The sequence below is a fragment of the Uloborus diversus genome, chromosome 7, assembly GCF_026930045.1.
Source record: "Uloborus diversus isolate 005 chromosome 7, Udiv.v.3.1, whole genome shotgun sequence".
NCBI lineage: Eukaryota > Metazoa > Arthropoda > Arachnida > Araneae > Uloboridae > Uloborus > Uloborus diversus.
In genome coordinates, this window is record NC_072737.1 from 79236134 (window position 1) to 79263093 (window position 26960).

Sequence of the window (26960 nt, forward strand, 5' to 3'; positions counted from 1 at the left end):
TTTTTTATTAACGACTTTCAGGATTTTACAGAATCCTTTTTACGCGAAAATAGTCTCAAGCACATAATATCCAGCATCCAGCTCCAGGCATTCATTTGAATTTTGATGTCAGGAATTCAAACTATGTTTGCGATAAAAGCCATTAGTAGAAAAAAGAAACTCCTCCTATCGCAATCCGCAATAGTAAAAACCATATTTTGAATTCATGATCTCAAAATTTAATCTTTTAAAAAATTGAAATATTCTTCAGTGTTTTGACTTTTTTAAAGGGCATGAAAAATAATTATTGGTTAATAAGTAAGCGCATACAGAGATTCCAAAGAATTACATATTTTATTGAAATGTTTTAAAAAATGCTATGAATGTGATGTCTAATTCTAATTTTGATATATGAAGAATATACTAGCGATTGAGGAAACTGCTTCTAGAAACTAATAGTTACCAATTTCGTAATTTGACATAAGGAAGCATGCTAAAACGAAAGTTAATGCTTCTGCGAGATCATGTGCTCCTGTTGGCATCAAGAGTGTAATGTAGTAGTTTAATTAATGCTGTGTGTTGTTTATTACTAGTTGCATGGAGTGGGTGTCTTGTCTTTAAATTTAGGTTGTTTACCTTGAATTTTCAAAATATGCTAAAGTGAATAGTTTTCTAAAACAATTTCAACTTTGAAGTAGAAGAGAAGTTCGAAATGAAGCAACTGCAATAAGGACTATCTTAAATTGTTCAGCAATTACTAACTGCAGTCCTCTCCATTGGATCTGTTTTAATATTATTGAGAAAACTTTATACAGCGAGCCCACCCGCTAAATTATGGCACGAGCCACCACTGCACTGTATGGCCTGTTTTAGAGTCAAAGGTCTACCCTAAACTACACATAAGTTTGGACCCTCTTTACCAATTGCTTTATAGGGAATAGGATTGATTAAAGGACTTGCGGCCCTTGAATGGAAATTTTTCATCAGTTGCACCTCTGTTTTACTTTAAAAGGGGGCTAGTTTGAAACCAAATATATTGCTAAAGGTCTTCTCATATTATTATTATTTGTGCTTTGTTAATTTATTTATTTTTGATAAAGTTACATGCAAAATTGCTTGCCCGTAGTTTTTTTTTTTTTTGCTGCACCCTGTACATTTGGTTCGCACAGTCAGCAGAAATATAGTTCCGTGACTAAAGTTATGCTTGTTTGTTTTATGAAGAAGGAAAAAAAATTCTTCACTAAATATATTGGTTTATTTTTTTTATTTTTTTGCAAAAAGTATTAAATATTTTTTTAATCTATATGCAAATTATATTATCATACAAAAACTTGCATTATCATAGTTAGACAAGTATTTTAACATACAAGGAGGGGGTGGGGGAGGAAATTGCATCAGAATTTAAGTATGAGAAATTTCTAATCACTTTTTGCTGGAAATTTCAATTAAACTTCCTAAAAAGTTAAAAAATAATTTTTTTTTCAATTTTTCTGAAGTGGAAATAAAACTCTTCGGAAAACAGTTTTCTTTCCGATTTTTTTCCGGAAAATTTCCAGTTTTTTTCCCACTGTTTTCATTTCTAGTTGTGAAGGAGTAAATTCATAATGGTGGTTTGTTTATTGTCCAACTCAGCTGTATTCTGCACTGGGTTCACCACAGAAAATGCAAATATGTAAATAATTAAAACTTCAAGTCATTACAAAAAGCATATAGCAGCTGCATTTAGCTCTTCAAACCAAAATAGAATTAGAAAATAAATGAAGATACAAAGTTAAACAAAATTGTGAATTTGCTCACCATTAAAATAGAATTTCAGGCTATTTGCAAAGACATTTTTTGATGGGATGTCTAAACATTTTGCAACATTTTCAATGATTGCTCGAAATCCACCAGACACTAGGTATACTGGAACACCTCGATCATGTAATTCTGTAATTAGTTCCCTGAAAAAATACCATATTGATTTTTTTTTAAACCTTAAAGAACAAGGTACATATTATATCCCAGCAACAAAAGTGATACACCTAAAAAAAAAAATAGCATTGGAAAAATTAAGGTTTATTCAATAATACTTTTAACTGATTTATTCTCCAATACTACAGTATGCACAAAACATTTATGATGTTATGCTTACTGGTTGTTTCTTGTAGTCTAAATTAAAAGTGTCTACTCAAAATTTCAAAATTGTTCTAAATTATGAAATTTAAATCATGTACCACTACTGGGGTATATTGTTTATATGCCACCACACAACAGTATGCAAACTAACATTGTGAGAGTTTTGTGGAAGGAATGAGTGTTAAATTAAAATTTTAAATCAATAATTTGCTATTTTTAAGATATGTCACTTTTGTTGTCAGGGTATGACATATATATATTACAATACAGTTTGCTTTGATGACTTTAACAATTATAGTGAAATACGTTTAACACAAAAAAGCTTAACATGAAAACATGGTTAACACGGAATATCAGTCCAAAGTATACTGTACAACTTAATACAAATTTTTTAACATGAAAATCTTTTATGAAAAAATATGAGAATATTTTCAATATGGCCCATATTCAAAATGTGCATAAAGAAAACATGAATTAACTTAGTCATAGAAAAAAAAGAGCCGGTTATGATATTCTTTTGACAGTAATTAATTATTTTTGGCTGCAGTTCTTTGTGGGGCATTAACGCTTTCTGTGATCACTCGCCTCATTTTCAGGACAGTATATTCCTTCAGTAATAAATCGGAAAAATCTTTTACCTCGTCAAGGAATGGCTACAAATTTTCAATATGAAAGCTTTTGGCTGTGTGTCATTGATGTGGGTACTCTTGTTGGTTTCATTCTCTTTTGTCACTTCTAAAAGCTGTTCATCCAGTAAGTTTCGAAACTACTTCTGGAAGGAGCTCTGGAACCAATCGCAAAAAAATGTTTCCAGTAATACTAATAAGCTTGCTTACTAGTATGACAAAATGCAGTTTATTGGGTGTTACCTGCTATCTCAGGAGTCTGGCTTTTGAAAGAGAGGAAAATTTATCTGTTTGCAATGCTATCTTTGCATAAAATTAAAACTCATCACCGCAAAACAGAATAAAAGTGTCAAATTTCAAATCGGGCATAATCGAACCCATGTAAAGCAGGGTTGGCAAAAACCCGGGGGAGTTTTAAAAAGTCCATGGACCTAGGGTTTTTTTAAATAAAACCCGAAAAACCCCAACTAAAGCTGGGTTTTTTTTTAAATGTTGTTTTTTTTTTGTCTTTTTTTAGGGAAAATGTGGGGTACTTGTAGCATATTGTAGCGTAAGTATATGGACAAAGCACAAAAATTGTCTTGGGGTAAAAAAAGCTGGAAAATTCAGCATTTTCGGTAGAAAGGTATAAAAGACGACAAAACCCAAGAATGATGAAGTTTCAGATTTTTTAGTTTTCATGATTACCAACAATTAAGGCAAAGTTACTTCTCGAGTGATACAATCTATTGTTCGTTTTTAATTACTACATTTTTTTTGCATTTTACTTTATTGTATTTCATTTTGTTATGCGAAACTACTGTAGAACCTCAAGTAGTTTATATACCTTTTTACTGAATTCCAGCTTAATCAACACATTTCTTTAAATTTTATGTTGCACAGAGTAAGAAATATTAAACTTTTTCTTAAGATAATGAAAATACTGTACATCCTATTCTGTTTTCTGTCCGACCGTTTGTAAAACCTCTTAATTTCTAAAAAATATACCTTGCTTATTCGAGATTTGTGACATGTTGGTTTGCAGAAATTCATTCAAATGAAAGCCTTTTAGCTAGAGTAGTTTCCTCTGCATAATCTACAAATATTGAGAAAATCAGACATGACAGGACTTAGTTCAGATAATTTGAGTTATTTATTGACCAGTTAAAGAAAAAAGTTAACTGTATTGATTTAAAATCTTTGAAGTATTTTTTTAATGCCGTTAAGCGTTAAGAAATACTATTAAAGTTGAAAATTCGTTTTTTATGTCCATTGTCTGTGGTGAAGAACAAATAAAAAAGAAGTTTAAATTGTGAAAGTATTTAAGTTAATTATTTTTTAAAAAAACTTCCCAAAAAATTTAAAAAAACTCAAAGTGAGCTAAATCATGAGTTTTTTTTAAATCGGTTTTTTCAAAAAAAACCATTGGGTCTAACCCAATTGGGTTCAATCCAGCCAACCCTGATGTAAAGTGAGGGTATACTGTACTGCCGTGCTAAGCACAAAAGTGGTATCTGCAATTTTCATCAAAATTGAGTTAGAGTCAACAGGTGATTCTCTGTCAAGTATTTTACCTAAATGCAATGTTTTATGGTCATTTGTCAATGGGAAGTATTTTTTTAAAAACTGAAAAAGTTGCATCTGAATCAAATACATGGAGGCGCAAAACTTTGAACAGCAAATTCTCCTTTTGAATTCAGCTACCACTTTAGCACTTAGCACGGCAGTGTACTGCTAACATTGATTCATATTTTTAGACTTTTCAGATGTAGTAAATAATATTAGAGTTATTTAGGCTTAAGACTTTTTTTTTTCACTTAATAATAGAAAATAATGAAAAAACGCTTCATAAAAACAAACTGAAGTTCAATTTTTCACTCAAAAATAACTCAATGCAAAAAATCAAGTAATAATAATAATAATAATTAAAAATATATACACTAGGGTGGAACGAAAAAAACAAAGTTTTTTTTTCGAATCGTAATAGTGTGGAAAAGTTGCGATTGGTGAAGACTTACAAAACAAAACAAAAATTTTAAAAATCGGATAATATCTTCCGATCCCGCAACAAGCCTGAATATTTGAAAAAATGGAAAATTTCGTGTTTTCTTAATGATTTTTCAAAAATTTTGTTTTAATGTTTCTTTTTAAGGCTCTAAGACGGAAAAGTTACGATTGGCAAAGCCTTCAGAAATAAAAAAAAACTTGAAATCGAATAATACCTTCTGATTCAGAAACAAGCCTAAAAAATCGAAAAAGTTGAGAATTTCAGGGTTTTTTTTCCGAATTTTTAACATTTTTGGTTCAATGTACTTTTTCAGGCTACAGAACGGAGAAGTTACGTTTAGTGAAGACTTCAAAACAAAAAAAAAATATCTTTTTGAAATAAAACAATATCTTTCGATCGCGCAACAAACCTACATGTTTGAAAAAATGTAAACTTTAAGTCCTTTTTCAGCCTTTTTTTTACATTTTAGTTTAACGATCCTCGTAAGTTTTGTATGAAATACTAATGGAAGAACGTTTGTTTATAAAACAAATGTGATATTTTAGTATTAGCCTGCCTGTGAAATTGTCCACATGGCCCTCTAATCCCGTGAGACTTATATTTGTTTATGCCGCTCAGTACAGTGTATGCATCTAATACGCCCCATTAGCGCCTCACGATCTTGAATTTATGAGCTTTTTAGTTGGCTTGTGTCTATAGGTATCTTACTTAAATGAATAAAGCAGTCGTGCTGGCATCAGTATTTCTCAATGTTTCTGCTGTGCGTGTGAAGTCGATTTGCTCTGCTAAACGTGTTTCAAACATGAATCCATCGAGAAAGTCCTTTGAGTTCCCAATATTTGGCCACCCGAGAGATTTGCCAACAAATAAGCTCCCTACTTCTGAAAATGTTCTTCAAAGTTGCTTTCAAGAGAGATTTGAGTTAGCTAGAAAAGTCAATAACACGAAAGTAAGTTTTTCCATTGTTAAGGACATAGTGGCGCAAAAAGTTAAATGTATCTTTGATAAGGCCTCGATTCCTACAGTTTCCCTGAAAAGAATTGTTCAGCTAATTGATATCTTCTATAAAAAATGTCTCAATTTCATGAGATCTTACAACCGAGACAAGGAAAAACCAAAGTTTAAAGAAAGGATTGATAAATTTAAAAGTGAAGCAAGGAAACTCTTTGACGTCTCTGCATGTAAGTGCGTAACGAATGTTATTTGCACTTGTAAAAAGACCCTAGACATTTGTGAATGTCCAATTTACATGAAATGTACGCGTGAAAAATCTAAAAAGATACCGATCTCTGAACAAAGATTTCTATATCTTCGGAGGAAACATGGCATAGGGAAAATTGGAACTCTGAACCAAAAGGAAACAAAAAGGTTGAAAAAAAGATTTCAAAGAAAAGCTTATGCCTTAAAACGAAAAGTTACTGAGTGCATTTCAGTCATGAAAGATGAATCTGATCTTTCAAATGAAGAACAACCAAGTTGTTCAGTCAAGAGGGAACCTGATAATGATTACAAGTCAACCGACCCAGAGGAGAAAACCCGGTGGCAGATGAGGATTAAGCTGAAAAGTACGGCACTAAGCAGCGATCGTTACGGCGTATCTGATCGTGCAACTGCTGCCATAGCATCCAGTGTGCTTCAAGACGTTGGCTTAGTGACTGAAACAGATACTTCTAAAGTTGTTGATAGACAAAAAATTAGGAGAGAAAAGAGCCAAAATAGAAAAGATCTGCAAAGTGGCATTAAACAAGACTCCGTTCGGGGTATTTATTTTGACGGAAGAAAAGATGATACTTTATATATAGTAGATAAGATTGAATCAAAGCAATTTCGGCCAACAGTGAAAGAAGAGCATTATTCTATTATTAAAGAACCTGATTCCGTTTATATTGGCCACGTGTCTCCAAACTCTGGATCAGCCAAAGACATAGTGAATAGCATTGTTTCATATCTAAATGAACAAAGGATTCCACTGGATGCCATGGTAGGTTGCGATGGTACTAAAATCAATGCTGGGTGGAAAAGTGGCGCGATTGGTCAATTTGAAATTCATATTGTACGACCATTGCAATGGGCTATTTGTTTATTACATTTCATTGAGTTGCCTTTTCGCCATCTTTTTCGGTATTTGGATGGTGGAACAACTGGCCCAAATTCGTTTTTTGGACCAATAGGAGAACAACTCAGAGGTTGCGAAAAACTGCCAGTAATAGATTTTCAAGTAATTGACTGTACAATTCCAGATGTAAACAGAAAGTGCTTGAGCAAGGATCAAAGATATCTTTTAGATATATCTCAGGCAATAAAGGGTGGCAATTGCCCAAATGATTTGTCAAATCGTGACCCCGGCCCACTCTCACATTCCAGATGGCTCACTTGTGCAAATAGAGTCCTTAGACTGTACGTAAGTGTATCGATCCCATCAGGTGAATTAAAAGACATAGTGACTTTTATTTTGAGATGTTACATGCCGGTCTGGTTTGAAATAAAGAAACGCAAAAATTTCACAGACGGTGCCATTCTGGTTTGCAGAACAATTCAAACCTGTCGATACTTACCTGACAATCTAAAACAAGTTGTTTACCCTGTCATTGAAAGAAACTCTTTCTTTGCGCATCCCGAAAACTTATTAATGGCAATGGTGTTTGATGAAAGGAGGCACATAAGAGAATTAGCGTTTAAAAACGTCTTAAAAGCCAGGAAGTCTGTTTCTAAAGGCAAAAGCATTAGAAACTTTGTCATTCCATCTCTAAGTTTCAAGGCAGAAGATTACACAGAGATTATTAATTGGAACACGACAAAGCTTTCTTCTCCACCTTTTCTTCGAAAAGTTCTAACAAAGACATTGAAAATATTATTGCAACAGGCACTATACCCGATTGGGATATAAAACTATTCCCCTGCCATACGTAAGCTGTCGAAAGATGTGTGAAGCTAGTGACGGAGGCTTCACTCAAAGTGTGTGGATTTAAATCAAGAGATGGCTAAGAGCAACATTGAAATCTAGGTCAATTATGCCCGAATTTTCCAAAAAATCTGATTATAAATTAGCTTTAACAAGTAACACTTAAAACAGTAAGACTTGTATACTGGATTGTAAATTTGGTAAATATTTTATAACTTTCTATTATTTGAAAATGTTTCATTGTTGTAAAGAATGGTAGTTTTGTGTGTTTAGAAGATACCTAAAAAGTCAAGAAATAAATTAATGTTTATGTGTAATATAGGGTTTTTTAAAAGGCTTTTCTCTGTAACACCGGGGAAAAAAACAAGAAGAACAATTTTATTTTTAATCACAATAAGAAAAGATGAAATTCTCCCTTTTCTTTACTTTTCATGCTTGTTCCTGGATCAGAAGGTATTATTTGATTTCAATATGTTTTTTTAAATTTCTGAAGGTTTCAGCAATCGTAACTTTTCCATCTTAGAGTATTAAAAAGAAACGTTGGAGCAAAGTTTTTAAAAATTCACTAAAAACACATGAAATTTTCCATTTTTTCAAATTTTTAGGCTCGTTGCGGGATCGGAAGATATTATCCGATTTTCAAAATTTTTGTTTTGTTTTGTAAGTCTTCACCAATCACAACTTTTCTGCACTATTACAATTCGAAAATAAAAACTTTGTTTTTTTCGTTCCACCCTAATATACACACTTACTCAACTCCTGGCGTCAGTTTTGGGGGATGAGATCTTAGATAGTTATTGAGCATGGAATTGCTTGGCTGAATCATATCCAAACGCTTGGCTAAAGCTTCTCGAAATGTCATTCCACCTCTCATAGCTCTTAAGGTTCTAAATATCAAATATTTTAAAGATTATAACTCAATTTAAAATTAACTTTTTAATTAAAAAAAATTCAATTATCAAACATGAATTCTACAGAATGACTGCAGTAGAATATCAAAGACAAAACTTTGCAACTTTAATGATTTGCAAATTTTGGAAAATTGTTCCATTTGCAGCAATATAAAGAGTAAAGATCATATCTTTTCAAAAACCCAACACAGTTAACTCCTGATAATCTGCATAATGGCAACAGAGGATAAGCAAATTTTGCAGATAATCAGGGAAGTAGGTAAAAAGTACTAAGACTTATTAACATTGCAAATATACACTGTTGGCCTCTGTAAGCTCAACATATTTTGTTGCAGGGGAGCGCAAATTTATAGATCCGGGCTTCGCTTGGAAAAAATCAATCACACTCATACACTAGCTAAAAACAATAAGTGAATATAAAAAATGTATGTAGAAGCTAAAGAGAATGACTTATTTGTAATTATTGAAAATGTGTTACAAACAAGCAAGCAAATTGTGCACATTCAAGTTCAACAAAAACAGATTAAGTTTCGCAGTGGAGCCAAAACATATAAGAGGAGAAAAAAATTTCGGTATAAAACTGGTCTCGTCACTCGTTTACATGCGTAATAAGTGTAGATGTAAAATTCCGGTTTCAAGTCATTAGGTTTCGGTGACTTTGGAATGTGTAATGTCATTGGAAGGAAAGAGAAAGAAAGAAATAGGAACCTCTAAAAATAGATTTTGTACATGTTAAGTTAAAATATGTGTGTTTTGCTAAATTCAACAAACCATTGCCACAAAAGAAAAATTCTTTGAAAGCATGCAAGGCAGTAGATAATCGTGAGCTTACTGTACTGTAAAAGCACTCATTTTGGTGAGCTGTAATTTTAAAACTATGAAGATAATGATGATTTTGTGAGCAAAACATTTTGTTGAGTTTCCTATGAACAAAAAAGAAAGTTGATAATGCATAACATTCAAATATTTCCCCAGGCATAAATTTTCGTGATTATGACATGCTCATGAAAATCACAAAAATTAAAACCTTGTGAAAACAAAGTGCTCTAATAGTAAATGTTGAAAGAAATGTTTGCAGAACATAAGAATTCCCAAGAAAAACCATGAAATTCTAGTTCTGTCACACCCCCCATTTTAACTTACTGTTAGCTAAAAGATACTCAAGTAACCTATGAGCCTCAGCCTCAGCTATAACAAACAAAGTCCTATAAATTATTTACATTCTACAAAGATTAAAATAATAAAGCAATACTGCTTGAGGATTTCAGAAATAATTACATACACAAGTAAAGAACACAGGGAAGAAAGGCAAATTGCAAATCTTTTCTGAATTTGAGACGGTCAGGTTTCAAAGTTAAAAAATGTACAATGAAAAATAAAAATCAAATACATACAAATCTGTAACTTCTTTTTCTTTTCCTGCAAATTTTGCTAATTCATCAATTGCCTCATCCATACAAACAGTGGAGTCAACATCAAAGCAAACTGCATCAGCCGCTCTCCATAGTGCTCTAGTCAAAATTTCTGAATTTGCCATTTTAAAGATATCTGTGTTGAAAGTTCTGTCAAAATCAACTAGAAAATTTCTTCTTTGGCATCGAAAAAAACTATAAAGAAAAATGCAACTTTAGTATAGATTTAAAAAAATAAAAACAATAAAGCATGGCTTCAAAAACCCTTACAAGATTTAACATTTACATTTTTTTTCCCACTTTTTAAAAATAATGTTATAAAAAGTATAAAGGTTCTGCAGACACAGCTGTAAGTTTGTAGAAAAAAACCTTCAGATTCAAACTGAAAACACAATATACTGGCAGTTTGAATAGTTACTAAAACTACCTTTTTTCTGCCAAAAAAAAAAAAAAGTTCTTTAAATGCACAGAATTAAGTATTGCAAACAAATAATTAGGAACCACAACAATATTTAGAAGAAATATCAAGATTCAATTATTTTAAATTAAAATAAAGATATAAAGAACATTTTAAAATGCATAAGTTGGTTCTTTAAAAACTTTCATATTCCTAGATGCACAAAACATTAAAATTTAATTACAAAGCTCAATATTTTGTTAAAGTCTTTTGCACACCAATGAAATCATAGCAAATTTTTGGGACTAAATTGAAACTACTGCTCATAAAAGTATGAAAACAAGAACTCCGCACATATCTCTTTAAAGATCACAATACATTGCCTTTTTAATACTCTAAAACAAATTGTGCTTGAATTGAAACGATATAACATTTAACACATTTCAAGTTTTTCCACTTTCGGTGAAATCCATTAAATTTAACCTTAATAAATGACCTATAAAAAATCCGTGTCGAAAATCTCAAAAGTTCGTAACATAAAGTTTAGGAATCCAAAACGACAATTTTCTCAATAAAAATTCCCGCGGTTCATCAAAAGCAGAATGACGTTGTCCGCATACACCACTTCTGCTCATCTGATACATTGCTAATCAAAGAGAGAAAAGAAGAAATGGACAAATGACGCAATCGTAATCTAACCTTTTGGCAACGCTGGTTGTTTCGTCTCGATAAACAACGTCAAGATAATGAATTCCTTTAGCTGTTTCCTGCTTCCTTTTCTTTTTTTTACTCCCTCTCTCTGCTTTTCATTCGTATAAACAATAAACATATCAAAGTCGTTGCCATATTTTAGTTTAGTAATTCCTTACAACTTAAAATATTTTTTTCAGTGTAGAAAATATCGAGAAAATAAAAATCCAAAAATTGTTTTGAATCTGTGAAGCTATTAATTTAAATATTAATCGAACCAGTTCTCAGAAAAGAATGTTTTAAATCATCAGCTCTGCGTATGATGTCACGTGTAAGAAGGTTGGAGTCCCATTTGTGGCAGCGGTCCCCGTTTTTCGCAAATATATTAACCTTAAAACAAAAGTGGTTTCCAGTATTAACACTATTATAATAGATACTACTATAACCTCTAGTTTGGTGTTGCCTGTGTACCTTTGAAACATGTTTATGCATTATTTTAATAGTTTATTGCTTTCATAACTGCGATTTTATCGGGCGCGTTTATAAACTCTTGATCTTCGGTTGCTCCGTTCTCGACCGGTCGGGGCTCTGACGTCACGGTCGTCAACTGAATCGAAGGAGTTTATAAACAAACGCGCGGTCGTTCCGGTCGATTTCGCTTATTTGCGCAATGGAGTTTACATTTTGAAAGTCAGTGTTAAGTCCTGTGAAACTGAAAGTTCGCTTTTAAAATTCAGGAATAATAATATCCTATTGTTGTTTTCGTGCTAGTCTAAAGAAGAAACATGTAAAAAGTCAATCGGATGAATTTTAAGTATTCTGTGGCTTTCTCTGAATGTTTCTGAGAAGATGACTTAGTTTAATCGTCAATTTATTATACGGAAGCTTTGAAAAAAAAAAAAACAAGGCTGCAAGAGCAGCTTATTCATTTGCTCTTATTTGAATTTGATTGATATTTAGCTCTCATTACTAATTTTGTTGAGTATGCATATAGCCGTAAGAATCAAAGAAGGTTTTTTTCAAAAAGCGTTTTGTTTCAGTCTTTATTTTGTTTTCAATGGAGCATCGTTTTTTTTTTTTAAATATAAAGTTAGTCAATACTACGCTACTGCATCAAACGAGCTTTATTATGGAAATATCGATAACAAAATGGGCAGCAAAAGAGAGTGCTAGTGTACTTTAAAATCTAACATACTCTGTAGCTGACCTTTTTTGTTCTACATGCTTCCTTTTTTGGATTTTGACAGGTAAGTAAGAATAGTTCTTGTCCAATGTTATTTCAATTATGGTGTTTTGATGTTTGTTCTGTCTCATTTGCTTGCACAATGTAATAATCATGATACATTGATAATATTGTTTCGGTAAAAAGCTCAATTAACAAACAAAATTACTTGATTTTTCCCGCATGTTTTGGTGTTTCAAGTTGATAGGATTTCATTGAAATCAAAAATAACAAATTCAAGTACACAATAACCTCAACCAGAATCTTGATAAGATTTAAAACTATCTGTGATTCAAATTATTTCTTAAAAAATTTCTGTAAAAAAAAACACTGTACTTCTCCCGAGTCTCGAGTGCCATATTATGACGACAGCAAAAATGTCCATAGTCGAGTTCCACAATGATACCAGCATATTTTTTCAGTTATTCTTGTTGCTTTTTCAACATTGGGAGTACCTCAAAATTTGTGAACAACCTTTGTTGCTCACCCAGAGCCGGCCATAGGCCATGTCAGGAAATGTTATAAGTTTTATAGGAAGCGGGACACCCATCGACCAAACGGACAAGGGGCTCTCCTTGGCTGTCTGTGGCCCAGAGCTCGCCAAAATATATATCTAATTATACGGAATTGTTTGAAAAAATATAAGAACAGGGGTCGACCCAGACCTGAATTGGGTCCACTTTGCGGCTACTTCACAAAATTTCACATTGTAAATGCAGCTCATTCACAAAAATTTGCATCATGAAATAAAAGTCAAGATCCAGAGTCACCCCTCACCATGGGACACTACAGATTGAAAAAGTGGTGACCTGTAATAAAGACTTTTTGTGATTCTAAAGCTTGGACATTAACAATTTCCTTCTTACACCTAATTGAAAGGTTGCACAAGCATCATTTTGCCACGTTTATAGCTATCAAATTGAAATATAACCTGGCAATTCAAAATGATTTACTTTTCAAAAATAAAGAAAATTCACAAAAATATTTAGCTTTTTCAAAATGGGGTCCCAAAAAATAAAAACTGGATGGACCCCTGAAAAACTTTCTGCAAATTTAGTTAGGTATCAAAATTATTGTTCAAGTAATCTCATTAAGCGGAAACTACCATATGGGTACAGAGTAGAAACTCGAAAATTCAAGGTAATTGAGGGCTCGTATCGATGAAAACTCGGATTATCCGGAAAATTCTTCCAGATTAAATTTGCACCATTTTTAGAGAATGTATGGAGGAGCCTCTTTTCTTAGTGCAAAGAAAAGGAAGTATTGTCTTCATGAAAAATTATCACAGATATTTCAGCATAAATTTTGCTTTTAATTACCTCTGAGCAACTTTTTTCTTCTCACGAGGTCTGTACGCTGTACGTATTTATTTTTAGATCTTAATAAAAATCAATTTTTCAGAACTAAACTGTATAACTGATAATATAAATTAAACACCTCAAATTAAGTGGAACTTCTTACTTTCGAGACTCCATTGTATATATGTATATATATATGCAAACATGTGTCTGGTTTTATGATTAGTAAATGACAAAAATACTATTGAAAAATTTAACTAACAAAATAGTTTTTGAAAATTCGAAGCGTTTCTTACATAGCGTTCTTAGCGTTTCATACAGCCATACATTAACGTATACAGTATGACTCTACAACAACTATCTGAATCGCTTTCAGAATTTGAGCAAAAAATAAAGGCAATTGCACTCGCTGCAATTTGCAAAATTTTTATTCTGTCGGCGCATGCTATTATCCTTCTCTCCGCAGCAGCACTTGTTAGTACACTTAGCATGAAAAGCATTAGCTTTTCTACTTGACCAACTGATAGCTCTTTCTCTTTAAAAATAGTTTTTCTGAATTTCAACATTCATACAGTAAATACCGTCGCCTCTGCTTAATCGCATAACGGATAAACGAATACCCCGCTTAAAAATAAAATATCCCGGAACCGAATATTTACCATGCCGTAGATGCAAAGTTAAAAATCCCCACTTATTCAAATGTTTCGTGGAACTAACAATATTTGTGTAAATGGGACCGACAGTAGATTAAAATGTACTTTCGGAAAAATCTAATAATACGAATAGGGTCTGGTTGATTTGGGTAACTGTAGTTTTACCGTAATTTAGAAGTTTTTTTGCTCTAAATAAAGCATATTCTTGTATTAAACATTTTATGTAATGCGTATTTCTAATTACCAGTAAAGTTTCAAAGAATCAAAATAGAGAAGATCTTTCAAAATGACTCGTTTTCAATTTAATATTGAAAAATGCAAAGGTAGTATAGTTTTACAGTAAAACTTGGTTTATTGTATCTTTCATTTTATGGACATTACACTAAAAAATATTTAAGGGTGCTTAGTGTTCAGTCTCCATCTAAGTGATTTAAATATGGCCAGGGGCAGACTGGCCCGCGAGCCAATTTGCCCTCAAGCCTAAACATCTTTTTTTAAAAAATAAAAAAAAAGGTTTCTTTTAATTAATTTAAAAAAAAAAACATTTAAGTGCAATTTCCTTTTTTTGCGCTCACGAACCTGTGCGACTTCCCTTTTCTGTTTCTTTTAACTCGTAAACCTGTGTACCATTGTTTTTTTTTCCCCTTTCTTTCTTTTTCTCATCTTTTTGTTGCTTTTTTTTTTGTTTGTTTACACCTTCTTTTTTTTTGCGCCCTTTGGAGGCCAAGGTTGACGCCCTCTTGCGGGATCCAATCCGCCCCTGAATATGGTTTTTGAAAATGTCCGAAGATGTAGGCAGGACTACAAAACTTTTGCTAGGGTAATTAAATTATGTGGTAGGAAGACCTTGAACACCCTGAACATTCCCATTACCTGAACCTTTGTGGTTCAGGTAATGGCAAAATGAAAAAAAAAATTTGACCATGAGAATAACTGGGCCAGCTGTCAATATCTGATTTTTTTGCTAAATAAGCACTGTAGGATGCTGGCATATATTCAAGATACTTTCAATCCAGGGCTCGTCTCCTAACTTGCATCTATGTATATACAGTGAAAAAAGTTTAACATGATATATGGTTAACACGCAATGATATAATATATAATAGTCCGGAAAAAGTATCTGTGTAATTTAATTCAATTTTTTAAACTAGAAAAAATTTAGTCCCTTCAGTTTCATGTTAATTTTTTTTTACCGTATTTAAAAATAAAAATTTTCAAGTTAAAATTTTTTATAGTCAAGCACAGCGATTCTCAACCAGTGATCCGGCAGACCAGTACTGGTCAGCAGGAAAAAATCATGAGCAGTCCTCAAACACTTTTTCTTCATTCACGTTTTTAAAAAAATTCCTGTTAAGATTCCTTTATTTATTTATTCATTTATTTTTATTACTCTGCAACAATTTATTTTAAAAACCTTTGCTGTCAACACAATCTTTTACGGAGTTTTATCGTTCCCTGAGTCGGAAGTTTTCTTTTTTTTCTAAAATAAATCCATAAATAGAGGAAAAACCACAGCCTCAAAAAAAAAAAGTGTCGCATGTTTTTAATATAGTCTGCAAATATAAGTTTTTTTTATATATTTTTTAAAGAAATTTAAATGGTCTGCGAACTTTTTTCAACATCTTTTGTCAGTCTGCGGGTCACAAAAGGTTGAAAAGCGCTAGTCTAAAACACTCGAATGCTTTTTATGTCACGGAAAAGTGTAATGCAGTAAACCTTCATTTATCCAGACAACTGATGCCTTCACTCATTTTTCTTTGAATTTGTACATCCACTTAAAAAAAAAAAAAAAAAAAAAAAAAGACATACAGTTTAACCCCGATTTAACAATTGTCAAGGGACTGGAAAAAGATATTAAGTCAAGGATATCGTTAAATCGAGGAGCATAGACATTCAATGCAGTCAAGCCCAGACCAGTGAAATGTATCCTTAAATTCAGAAAATCATTAAGTCGGGTATCGTTAAATCGAAGTTATACTGTAGATTTTTACCCTCTGACAAAAGCTCCGGCTTGCTCCCCCTAGATCTGGCAGTTCTTCAAGTATTTCAGGTGTGTAGTCAAGAGGGCATGATGTTCTCCAACTCTTTAATTTCCCAAACCAGTGTTCATTGAACATACCACTGATTCATCTGTAAGCATTATCCCTCACCTTTTTTTTCCAAGACTACACCAATTAAATGCTGTAACAAAAATCAGAATATGATTTTTTGGAAATTTCATCAAAAGTTTTGTTTTGCACAAATATTAATTTCTTCTTTGATGTGTTAAATGTGAATATTAAGGTATATTACTCAAAAAAATCAACTTTTTCTAAAAATGCTAGTCTGGTCTATTTTAATAAAAGCTAGAACAGGTAATGATACCCCTTTCCCCAATATGGTTGAACATGCAGTGCCCGATCAACCGAAAGTGATGCTCAAGCTCTGGTAAAAAGTGGTGTCCCCATCCATGAGAAAATCCGTATATATTTTCAAAGAAGCTGTTGTGTACTAGAAAAGCATTGGAGCATTCACACTAAATGTTAATCAAATTCAAAAAATGCCACTTTCATCCTACTTGTGCAATCTGCAATATATGTTGTACATGTATCCTGGTACAAATTGAGAACTCATTGTTTTTTGCTATCTTGTATACATAAGTTAACAAAAGCTTAACATGTAAAATTAGTACTAAGTAATATTCAGCTGGCAGTCCACTTTTCTATCAGTACCTTTGTAGAGATTTTTCAAGATATATCCTTTTTTGTGTTTTTTGGCAAATTTAGAGAATATTCAGAAGAGATAACCATTTAAAATTAAAAAATGGAAATTAAAAGTACTATTCTGTAATACAGCTAGAACTATCATATTTTGTCAACATGGAATAAATGCAGCTGCTTTACTTTTAAGAAAGAACTTATTCAGTTGAAGTTTTGAAACTGGAAGTATATTGTAATATTTAATGAAATACTCTTGTTCAGAAAAAAAGAAACAGAATATCCTGTTAATATGTACAAGGAATAGAATTTTAAAAGAATTTAGCTTGAAGCAAATAAAACTGAATTTTGTTTATTAAAACCAACACACTGAAAATACTATATCAAAAGAATCTTAAGTGCAGATCTAAAGTTGCAAATTTTAGGTTGACAAAAATATCAACTGTAACAGCATATTAGGGCCAACAATCATGCATTAAATATGATAACGAAGCATTCAATCATTGTTTCAAGCTAAATACAAAAATTTACCATTATTTCAACTTTAAATTCTACCCTACATATGCATCATTCTAGCGTAAAAATTTAAATTTATTTTCTATTCCCACGTTTAAGGACCGCTGTACGAATGAATTTCTAGCTTCAACATGCAATGTAAATATGTTCCTCTAAAAGAACAGACAAAATAAAAGAGTTGATTCCGCCAAACATTCAGTGGATCAGGTTGTCAATAGTTAAAAAAATTAAAATGATTTAGAATTTTTGACTAAAATGCACTTTTTCTATTTTGTTCTAATGCTCTCAATCTGCGCGGCAGCCAACAAAATGTAAATAAGAGTAGTTTCGCGGCCTATTTGTGCAAAAACAGTATTCGACCGGTCACGTGACGAATTCGCCCGGCGAAAAAGCGCGGTCGCTCTGGTCGCGACCGAAATGACCACGATCGGAGTTTGTAAACACGAGCGGGTTTCGTTCGGAGTCCCCGAAGAGAGTTTATAAACACTCCTGGTCTCGATCGGTCGCTCGGTCGCGACCGGTCTCGAGTTTAGAAACGCGCCCATCGTTTACGAATGGACAGTATTCACCTGCTGACGTCACTGCGGGTAAAAACCCTCACTGCAGTGCATTGTGGGAACTGTAGCAGACGAAAATCCGGCACTACAGCGTATAACACTTGCTTTTGTGTGGCTTATAAACTCTTTTATCTATTTAAAAATGGGAGATTTTTTACGTTTCTAACTAAGAAATGCTGTAAAAGAATGATGAACGATTCATTTGATACGAAATACTTTCTTTATTATCGTATTTTCATGGGTTTAAGCCTCTTTGGTTCCTTATCACAAACATGGTGAAAACTCGAATTCTCTTTTTATTTTCTCCGTTTCTCGACATTTTCCATGCATTCCTAAGTCTTTTTAAGCTCTAAACATGTTCATTATGCGCATGAAGTCCAGTAATCCTTAAATAAAACGAGTTTTTTTAGCACTACTGACACTGCGTGATTGGTCAAAATACCCGCAGACGGACAGCTGATGGGACCGTTGCCAAACCGTGAATAAGGTCCATTATTGAAGTTCAAGTATAAATTTTCCTTGTTTTTTCATGAAGTTTTTTCTTACAATAAATTGGTCCAAGCATAAATCTGTTTCCTAGTCAGCTATAAATATTAAATGACGGGGTTACCTAGTAGATATGACGTCGAGGGACTCTAGAGTGCTCTGGCTACGGAGCCCGACGTTGGTGCACCGATATTACACGCGGAGTAAGAGCTCAGTTGACTCCGTGAATCCGAAATTTCTGTGATCAGTTGTAAGAGTGCAAGCGACATAGTTGCAAAGTTCCTGAATAGTTCCTGCTTTCTATCTAGAACTATGCTTAAATTCAGGGCTTGATTACTGAATAGGCCAACTTAGGCGTCCACTATTTTTTTAACAGCCGTGGCCTATAGCCCCCGATTTTGAGTTGTCTCCAGATGGTTGAAAACGCTTTAGCTAGTGGCTAAAACTGTAAGGTTTGACTAAAGGGGTGGGCACGAAAGTATTTGGCCTAAGGCCCCTTGAGCCTTGCTATAGTGCCTAGAAGGCACTATAGCCTTGCCGAAATTGACGGCGGTGCTGCCATCTATCGAGACCAAGAAAAACTCCTCCTCAACCGGTGACCTTACATGAGGGAGTCGCTCCCTTCTGACATAATTTTTACTTCGCCCAGATACAGTGAAAGGAGCTTGGATATCCGAAGTGGGCGTTTGCAGCAACAACAACAAAAATATTAAGATATCTTTTTCTCCATTATAGCTTCGTCTTTCCTAATATTGAATTAATTTCATCCAAAGAGTTCTATAATAGAGTTCTTAGGTTTCATCATTGACTGAAGAAATTGTTTTTTGACCGTTGGGAATAATTACGTATTCATGATTATGACTGACGTGTCTGTTCTATGTCTTCATTTTTCTCGAAACACAAAATTTAAGGAGCCTCCAAAGTTTTCAAGGAGAAAGTATCATGACATGAGATCTTCGCTTTTGTCCTGTGACATTTTTGAAGGGGACTTGTGTATGCTTCCTAAACCAAGAATGTGACAATCGCTTTATGCGAAGGGAAGCTAGAATAAGCTTTAAGCGATAGAACTTAAGCTTATTCTAGATTCCCTTCTCCAAAAATTTTAAGCATCCACTATTTTTTTAACAACTCACCTTACACATCTTTTTTGCAATGTTCATACCTAATGAGGATTTAAGACAAGTGAAGATGCATTGAAAATTTACATGGAATTCTCCTTTGAATTCTTTCATACTCAGAAGTCTAAGACGTAATAGGTGCAACATTTAGGTCTAAGGCCCCTATATATACGAGCCGAGCTTAAGGTCAGCCATTTTGGATCAGAGCGCGAGTTTGAGTGGTTGCCTTTTCTGGCGAGTTATCGCGTTTGGTGATTCTTCACTGTGAGCAGTTATTAGCGGCACGTGAATTGTTTATCAAATAAAACATTATTTTCGGCAAATTTGGTGAAATCCGAAACTTTGCTATGGTAACCCTAACATTGCAACAATGAAAAATCCGATCCAAAATGGCTAAACTTAAGCTGATGCGTCGGTCTATCTATATAGCGGCTCTATTTAGGTCCATTGTGAACCTACAAGGACCACTTTATTCAAATGGGGACCCGGGCCCAAGTAGTAACTCTCCTAACAAACCTAAACCGACAATTTGCATTGAAAGTAATGTTTGTTAACCATGTTTCAAAGGTCAAAATATTAAACTCCGTTAAAGAGTTTATTTTGACACAGCTTTTTAAAATTCTAGGAGTTTTATGTCCTTTACTCCTAAAATAGTTTCTTTTTTTTTTTTTTTTTTCTACTTTTCTTTGCGGGGGGGAGGGGGGCATTTTTTCTACTTCCTGAAAATTGTTTGACGCAGTATAGTAGCCTATTCAGGCTCTTGTGTCGAAAAAACCAATGGAACCAAACAAAAAAGGGCACCGAAACCATATTCTTAAAGGTGCGGTTTTGTTTTGTTTTTCTTTCCAAGACTTAACTCCTCGTCAAGATCACTATTTGTTGACTTAGAATTAAATACAATATTCGAGTTGAAAAATGCCTTTCAATCAACAAATATTATCCGTTTTAGTAAAACACTTACTGCCCCTTTTAATGCTAAATATTTATTCCATTCAATTAAAATACAGTGAAACCTGTGTAAGTTGACCACTTGCGGTGCAGTACTTTGGTGGTCAACTTAGACAGGTGGTCAACTTATAAAGGGGGTAATTTTTTTTTTTTTTTTTTGTCATTTCTTGACTCTTCTTTCTTGACTCTGATGTATTCATTTTTTGACTAATTGACACTTACTCTTTCCATTCAACTCACTTTCATTGTTTAACATTACTTTGAAACAATAATTTAAAATGTTATTCAATATTTTTAGAGTTTATTTTCTCAGAATGACGTATAATGTGTCATGTAAATTTAAAATTTCAGTAAATTGATCAAAAAAAAAAAAAAAGTCATTGTTTATAAAAAAAATTATTTGATATTAATAGTTCCTAAAAATTCATAGCTAATCAAAAATAACAAATTTTTCGCTTATTTTTTTTTCTCATATACATTTAATACATTTATAACCATGATGATCTACTTTTCAACATAATAACTCCTTATTGAAGTTTGGCGCACTTATTAGACACTAGTTTTGGAAATTCCATATGTGTCAGCTAATTTTCTCTGGATTTCTCCCTTTTCAATTAATTTTGATACAGTAGAGAACCAATTATCCGGGAAGTTCGGAACCATCGCTATCCCGGATATCTGAATTTCCCGGTTTTCTGGATCGGTGAAAAGCGCTATTGACAGATTGTTTATGAAGCTTAAATTACTATAATAAATAGTAACGTATATTCGAGTAAGAAGAAAACTGTTCAGAAATTCTTATAAATATCGAAATATTAAAAACTACTAATGAGAGTAAAATATAAACACCAAAACTCTTAAGTTATTCATAAGACTTGAGACCCCTCACAATCAGTTTGAAAAAGGGGGGGGGGAAAACACTTTTTGATATTTTAAAATGAAAGAAAATGAAGGGAAGGTCAAGAAACAAGTTTTTGAAGGTAAATGTTCGGTTTTTTCTAGTGTATGAAAGAATTTGTATTCATGAACTCATTTTTTTAAAAAAAATGTTTTATAAAGATTTTGAGTTTGCGATTATGATAGTTATTGATGACTGTTGCTTTTGCATTAAGTTAATATCAATAAAAATTTGATTTATGAGTTTTTGCAGCCTTATTGCAGTCTTGCGTTTAACGATTTCTAGATTCCACGATCATCCGGAAAATTCGCGAATCTGGTTTTCGGCTTTCCCGCACTTTCTCGACGTCACTTACGCTCAAAACGGCTTTAATTAAAGACCATTCAATAAAATATCGCATTAGAATGCGACAATGTTCATTTCTTTAGATTTCAATTGGAATAAAAATCGAAAGCTTTAGACTTCGACTGTACTTTTTAATTCAAGAAAATATTTCGGAAATTTCGCCAGGCGTAAGGGATAACCCTTTAAAGTTCCTTTTTGTAAACACTTTCCTGAGTTATACGTGAGTAATATGGTATCTATTAAGAAACCGTTCATATTCTTTTAGGTATTTCAAAAAAATGCTTAGTTTTTCAAAAATTGCCGAAAATGTGTATTTTTTAAAAATAGTTGGAAAATCGGCAAAAAATTGCCGGTTTTCTGGTTTTCCGGTTTTCTGGTTCCCGGATAAAAGGTTCTGCACTGTATTTCATACTTTTTAATCAATCTCAAGTTCAACTAACTTTCTTTTTGAAGCCATTTTTTGTAAAACTATAACACAAAGAGCTACAAGCTGGACTCTCATAGTTCTAAAAGGCAGTTGAAAATGAAAATGTCCTATTTCTTAATCCCTTGCACCAGAAATACTGCAATGCAAGTAACTTTTACTCTAGCACAATTCCAGTGTTGCCACAAAATATTGCAACTGGAAAAAAATACTTTGCACTTTTCTACTGACACATGTTTTCATTGAACAGAGAGTACAAAAGGCAATCTCATATAGAACAACAAAAGAAAAACACGTTTGGAGAAGGAAAGGATTCTTAGTAGTTTTTCAATGTGGTTTAACTTATAAGGAGGTTTAGTTATGCTGCTCTTTTATTTAGTTGGTAAAATGCTGGTCTGGCATCAAAAATATTCTTGGAAAGCTATTGAAAACATAATAAAATAAAATAATTTGAAAAGTTTTTAAATTATATTTTATAATTTATGAAAAGTTACTCATTTTATATTAATAGTTCCTAAAAATTTATAGCTAATCAAAAATGACAAATTTTTTGCTTAACAACAAAAGAAAAACAAGTTTGGAGAATAAAAGGGTTCCTAGTAGTTTTCCCATGTGGTTAAACTCAAAAGGAGATTTAGTTATGCTGCTGTTTCATTTAGTTGGTAAAATGCTAGTCTGGCATCAAAAATATTCTTGGAAAGTTATAAAAAAAAATAATTTGCTAAATAAAATTTAAAAAAATAAACCAAGTGGTCAACTTACAAAGAGTTTTTTTTACAATACTCCAAACCAAATTTGGGGTACATTAGTGGTCAAGATAGACAGGTGGTCAAGATAGAGAGGTGGTCAAGTTACAGAGGTTTTCCTTCATTATACAAGATAGGACTAATTCCGTTCCTGACAAAAGCGGTCAACTTAGACAGATGGTCAACTTACAAAGGTGGTCAACTTTACAGGTTTTACTGTAATAGCTTTATAATGCAACCATAATGACATTAATAACCACAAAAGGAAATCAAATCTAAGGGCGCCTCAATGAGAGGTTTACGAGAGTTCTCTGTGAACTCCCAAAAACCTCCTTATTCGGCAAATTTTACCTGAAGATTCTGCAAACTCGGAAACAATATTGTAATTTTGTATTTTTCAAAAATTTTCCCTTTTGATGCATGTGTAAGGACATGTTCTTGTTTCATCATTCGGTAAATTTCGAAGTTTCATTCGGCAAATTGAGAATTTTCACCCTCCTTAAAATTAAAAGACGAGGCTCCACTGATTCCAAATGTCATATGATTTTCTACTTGTACCGGCTACAAATTGTAAATGACTGGTAACACAAGCTTAGCCAGAATTTTCTCCAGGTGGAAGGGGAGGGGGAATAAAACCAGCCAGCATTAACTCGTGGGGTAGGTTTCATATCATAACAGACTTTATATGTTCATGTTTTACCATCTAAAATTTGTAATTAGGCAAGAAATCAAGTTTTTGCCAGGGTTTGACCCCCTACCCGCTCTTTTCGCTATTCCCGACTGGTAAGGCCACTGAAAGTTTCAAAAAGAGAACAAATTATCTATTTTTACTTCCTTTTACAAAAAAAGGAAGTATTGTATTCGCGAAAAAATGTTCACTCAAAAATCGACCTTAATTTCCATTTTGCTCACCCCCGAATGAATGTTAAGTTTTTTTTTTCGACTCGACCACACGTGGATAAGTGTCTAAGAACGTATAGACACGTGAAATATCCATTTTGACGATTCGTACATAAGTACATACAGACGTCACGAGTTTTCTCGTGATGTCTGCATGTGCGTATGTATGTCGCATAACTCAAGAACGATATGTCCTAGAAAGTTGAAATTTGGTACGTAGACTCCTAGTGAGATTTAGTTGCGTACCTCCCCTTTTGGTTGCATTCAGGTGTTTCTAAAGGGGTATTTTGCCCCTTTTTGGAAGGAAATGAATGTTAATTTCGATGTAAACTCAAGTGGTGCTATAATTTGGCGGACACTTGGCGATATATCGCCAGTGTTTTGACCGCCAAGATTTTGTCACCAACTTGGCGACAAATTTAGAGGTGGTTTTTTTTTTTTTTTTAAATCTGGTTTCAATTTGGCCTCTATTGGTGATATTTAGAGAGTAAACTGTTGAATCATATTAAAATTGCCAAAAATGGGAAAATGACATTAAATTGGAGTAAAAGGAAGTCATGTGATGCACACACACATCAGCTCGTTCATCTATAATCAGTAATTCTCAACCGTTTCCCTGCTGAGGATCACCCCTTCTGAATCCTAAGTGGGCAATATTATAGAAGTAACATTTTCACTACAATTGTATTAGGTGAAACTAGAAAATCGACCGTCAAGGTATGACAGGTGAAAATAGCTTCTAATACATTTGAACGAAGCTATTGCCTGTTTGATGATATTTTGATAGTTGAAATTTTAACCCTAACTCCAGAGGATTAACACTTAAATCCAGAAGATAACGTTCACTGATGAACTCTTTTTCGTTTCTTCATTCTCCTGAAAGGACAGTCTTACCAGTAAAACTGTTTAGCCTTGCCAAAACAAAGCATTTCCCTGCATGTCAAGACATTACCAAAAACATATTATCAAATTATCATGTCGTGGCTCGAGTTTCATTGTTGATGACGTCAGGAGCATTACTCGATCATTTGCTATTATATATATGAGGATGAGATGTCTCAAAAAGTTTTCTTCAATACATTAATTACTATACAAAAGATAATTTTTTTCCAACTGTTCGCGGATCACAAAAATTGCTAGCAAACCTGAAGTCGAAAACCACTAATCCATTTCATCCGATTACAAAACCGAATTACAAACAAATTCTTATTAGATTGGCGATTTTCTTCAAGAAAAATAAAGTATAGGTGAATGTCCCGGTAAAGATGTGAAAATTATATTATTCCGTATCACTCAAGCTTCATCTGTGTACAGAATCTGCTTATGTTTTGTTATTTACAGAAAGCAGGTGAGCTTCAGCTGCTGAGCAGGTGACCAAGCTGTCTGACCGCCTCTTATTGTGAAGAATTAAGTTCTCAGCATCTACATGGAATAAACACAGCTGACGCTACGAATGATTCAATTTCACTGCTGCACATGTTAATCGCAGTTGAGTTAACACTGTGGGCAATGGTTTCTCAATTCTGCCTTTGTTTCATTTTATAGGAAAAAACAAATTGTGCCTTTACCTCGCTGCGCTACTGACCACGGCCTGATTACTGAATAGGCCAACTAGGCCCTGACCCCCAAATGGTTTTAGGGGCCCCCAAATAGCTGAAATTTAGTGTATAGCTAAAGTTGTTTCAGCCAACGGCTAAAGTTATAAAGTGTGAATACAAGGGACCCCAAAAAGGTGTTTGACCTAGTGCCCCTCGACATCTTACTCGAGCCATGTCGCTGACATTTAGCCGAACAATAGCAAATAACTACCACAATGTATTAACAATTTTAACAACGGAACACTTCTTATCCTTTTTCGAATAAACGTAGAATGAAAAGTAAAAAAATTCTCTAGTTTCCGCAATTAAATGCTAATTTCATTCTGTAAGTTGTAAAAGCATCCTTGAAAATGTGAACAAAAAGCTATAAATCAGTATCAGTTAACAAGAAGACCAAAGATATAGATGCGATAAGATGGCCTATTTAAGTTGCTGTGCGACCTTCAAATACTGCTAATTATATGAACCAGCTGATGGCAACAAATCTGACCAGTTTTACTGCTCGACAAAACGTGTATTTCATATTTAAAACGAAGCTTTAGAGAACAGAATAGTAGCTACTTTATGTCACAAGTGAAAATTCAAGAAATATTTCTGAAATTTTTTCTAGAGTAATTTGCTGTTAATATACTGAAATAAGTTCGAATTCTAAAATCAAAATTATCTGTAAAAGGTGAATGCCTAGATTAAAATTTAAAAAAAAAATCATTATTAGAAACTGATTGTAATCTGCATGCAATATTTTGCTATCTCGGGAAACGTGGCAATGCTTTGCAGGCAGATGGCGTTTTGTAATTGGTTCTTTTATCAATTTTCACTCCAGGTTGGTCCCCCATACCTACCACTATTTGTTGTTTAACCACTTGGATGGGAACCTGACGATAGCTCTCGTTTTTTGATCCAGACCAGGAACCGAGCAATCCCTGATCCAGCTTCCCCAGAAGTATCATTTCACTTGGAGAACTTTGACGACGAGCATATTCAACGTCCTCCAGTCACCATTAATGAAGACGGTGGATCTATGACTGGCTAGAATCGTCTCTGTGAGTTAATCAAAGTTTGTCGAAAATCATCCACTTTTATGTTGTCACTAGACCTAAAAATTTACATCTTTGCAAGATGCGCCGGCAATTTTCGTCACTCGCTCTCGTTCCAACGCTATTTGTGGGTTTTCAATACGCTGATCAATTGCACGAGAAAAATAGGTGTAGCCATTTGAAACTTTCGAAATTCGTTCACTGTAACCATAACCATGAGCACTGCATTGTATAAAATCATCACAATCTCCAACGCATACTTACAGATAATCACATCCAAAATTTTTATTCGTTTGGTTCAGCGGATAGGCCGCAAGCGTTTCGTATGAAGGGGAAGTTACTCGTACTTTTTGGACCACCCTGGATAGTGATGCAGTCTTTGGATGCTGTAACGAGCTGTTCAATATTTACTTGCAATTCTGCCTTAGCTCCGTCTATGCGGCGATAACTTATAGTTTTATTACATAAAAATAATAGACAAATGCTCTTTCTTTTT

The 26960-nt window shown here is 33.4% G+C and overlaps 1 protein-coding gene across 2 annotated transcripts in view; it reads right to left on the reverse strand.

The window, feature by feature from the left end:
* LOC129227015 (phosphoserine phosphatase-like) overlaps positions 1 to 26960 on the reverse strand; it is a 47565-nt gene that overhangs the window by 10388 nt on the left and 10217 nt on the right. For both annotated transcript variants that reach the window (XM_054861646.1, XM_054861645.1), the window contains exons 2-4: positions 9918 to 10130; positions 8365 to 8499; positions 1777 to 1922 (exon numbers count right to left, since the gene is read on the reverse strand). In XM_054861646.1, coding sequence (XP_054717621.1) covers positions 1777 to 1922; positions 8365 to 8499; positions 9918 to 10060 — 424 coding nt within the window. In that variant the 5' untranslated portion in view covers positions 10061 to 10130. The remainder of the gene's footprint in view (positions 1 to 1776; positions 1923 to 8364; positions 8500 to 9917; positions 10131 to 26960) is intronic.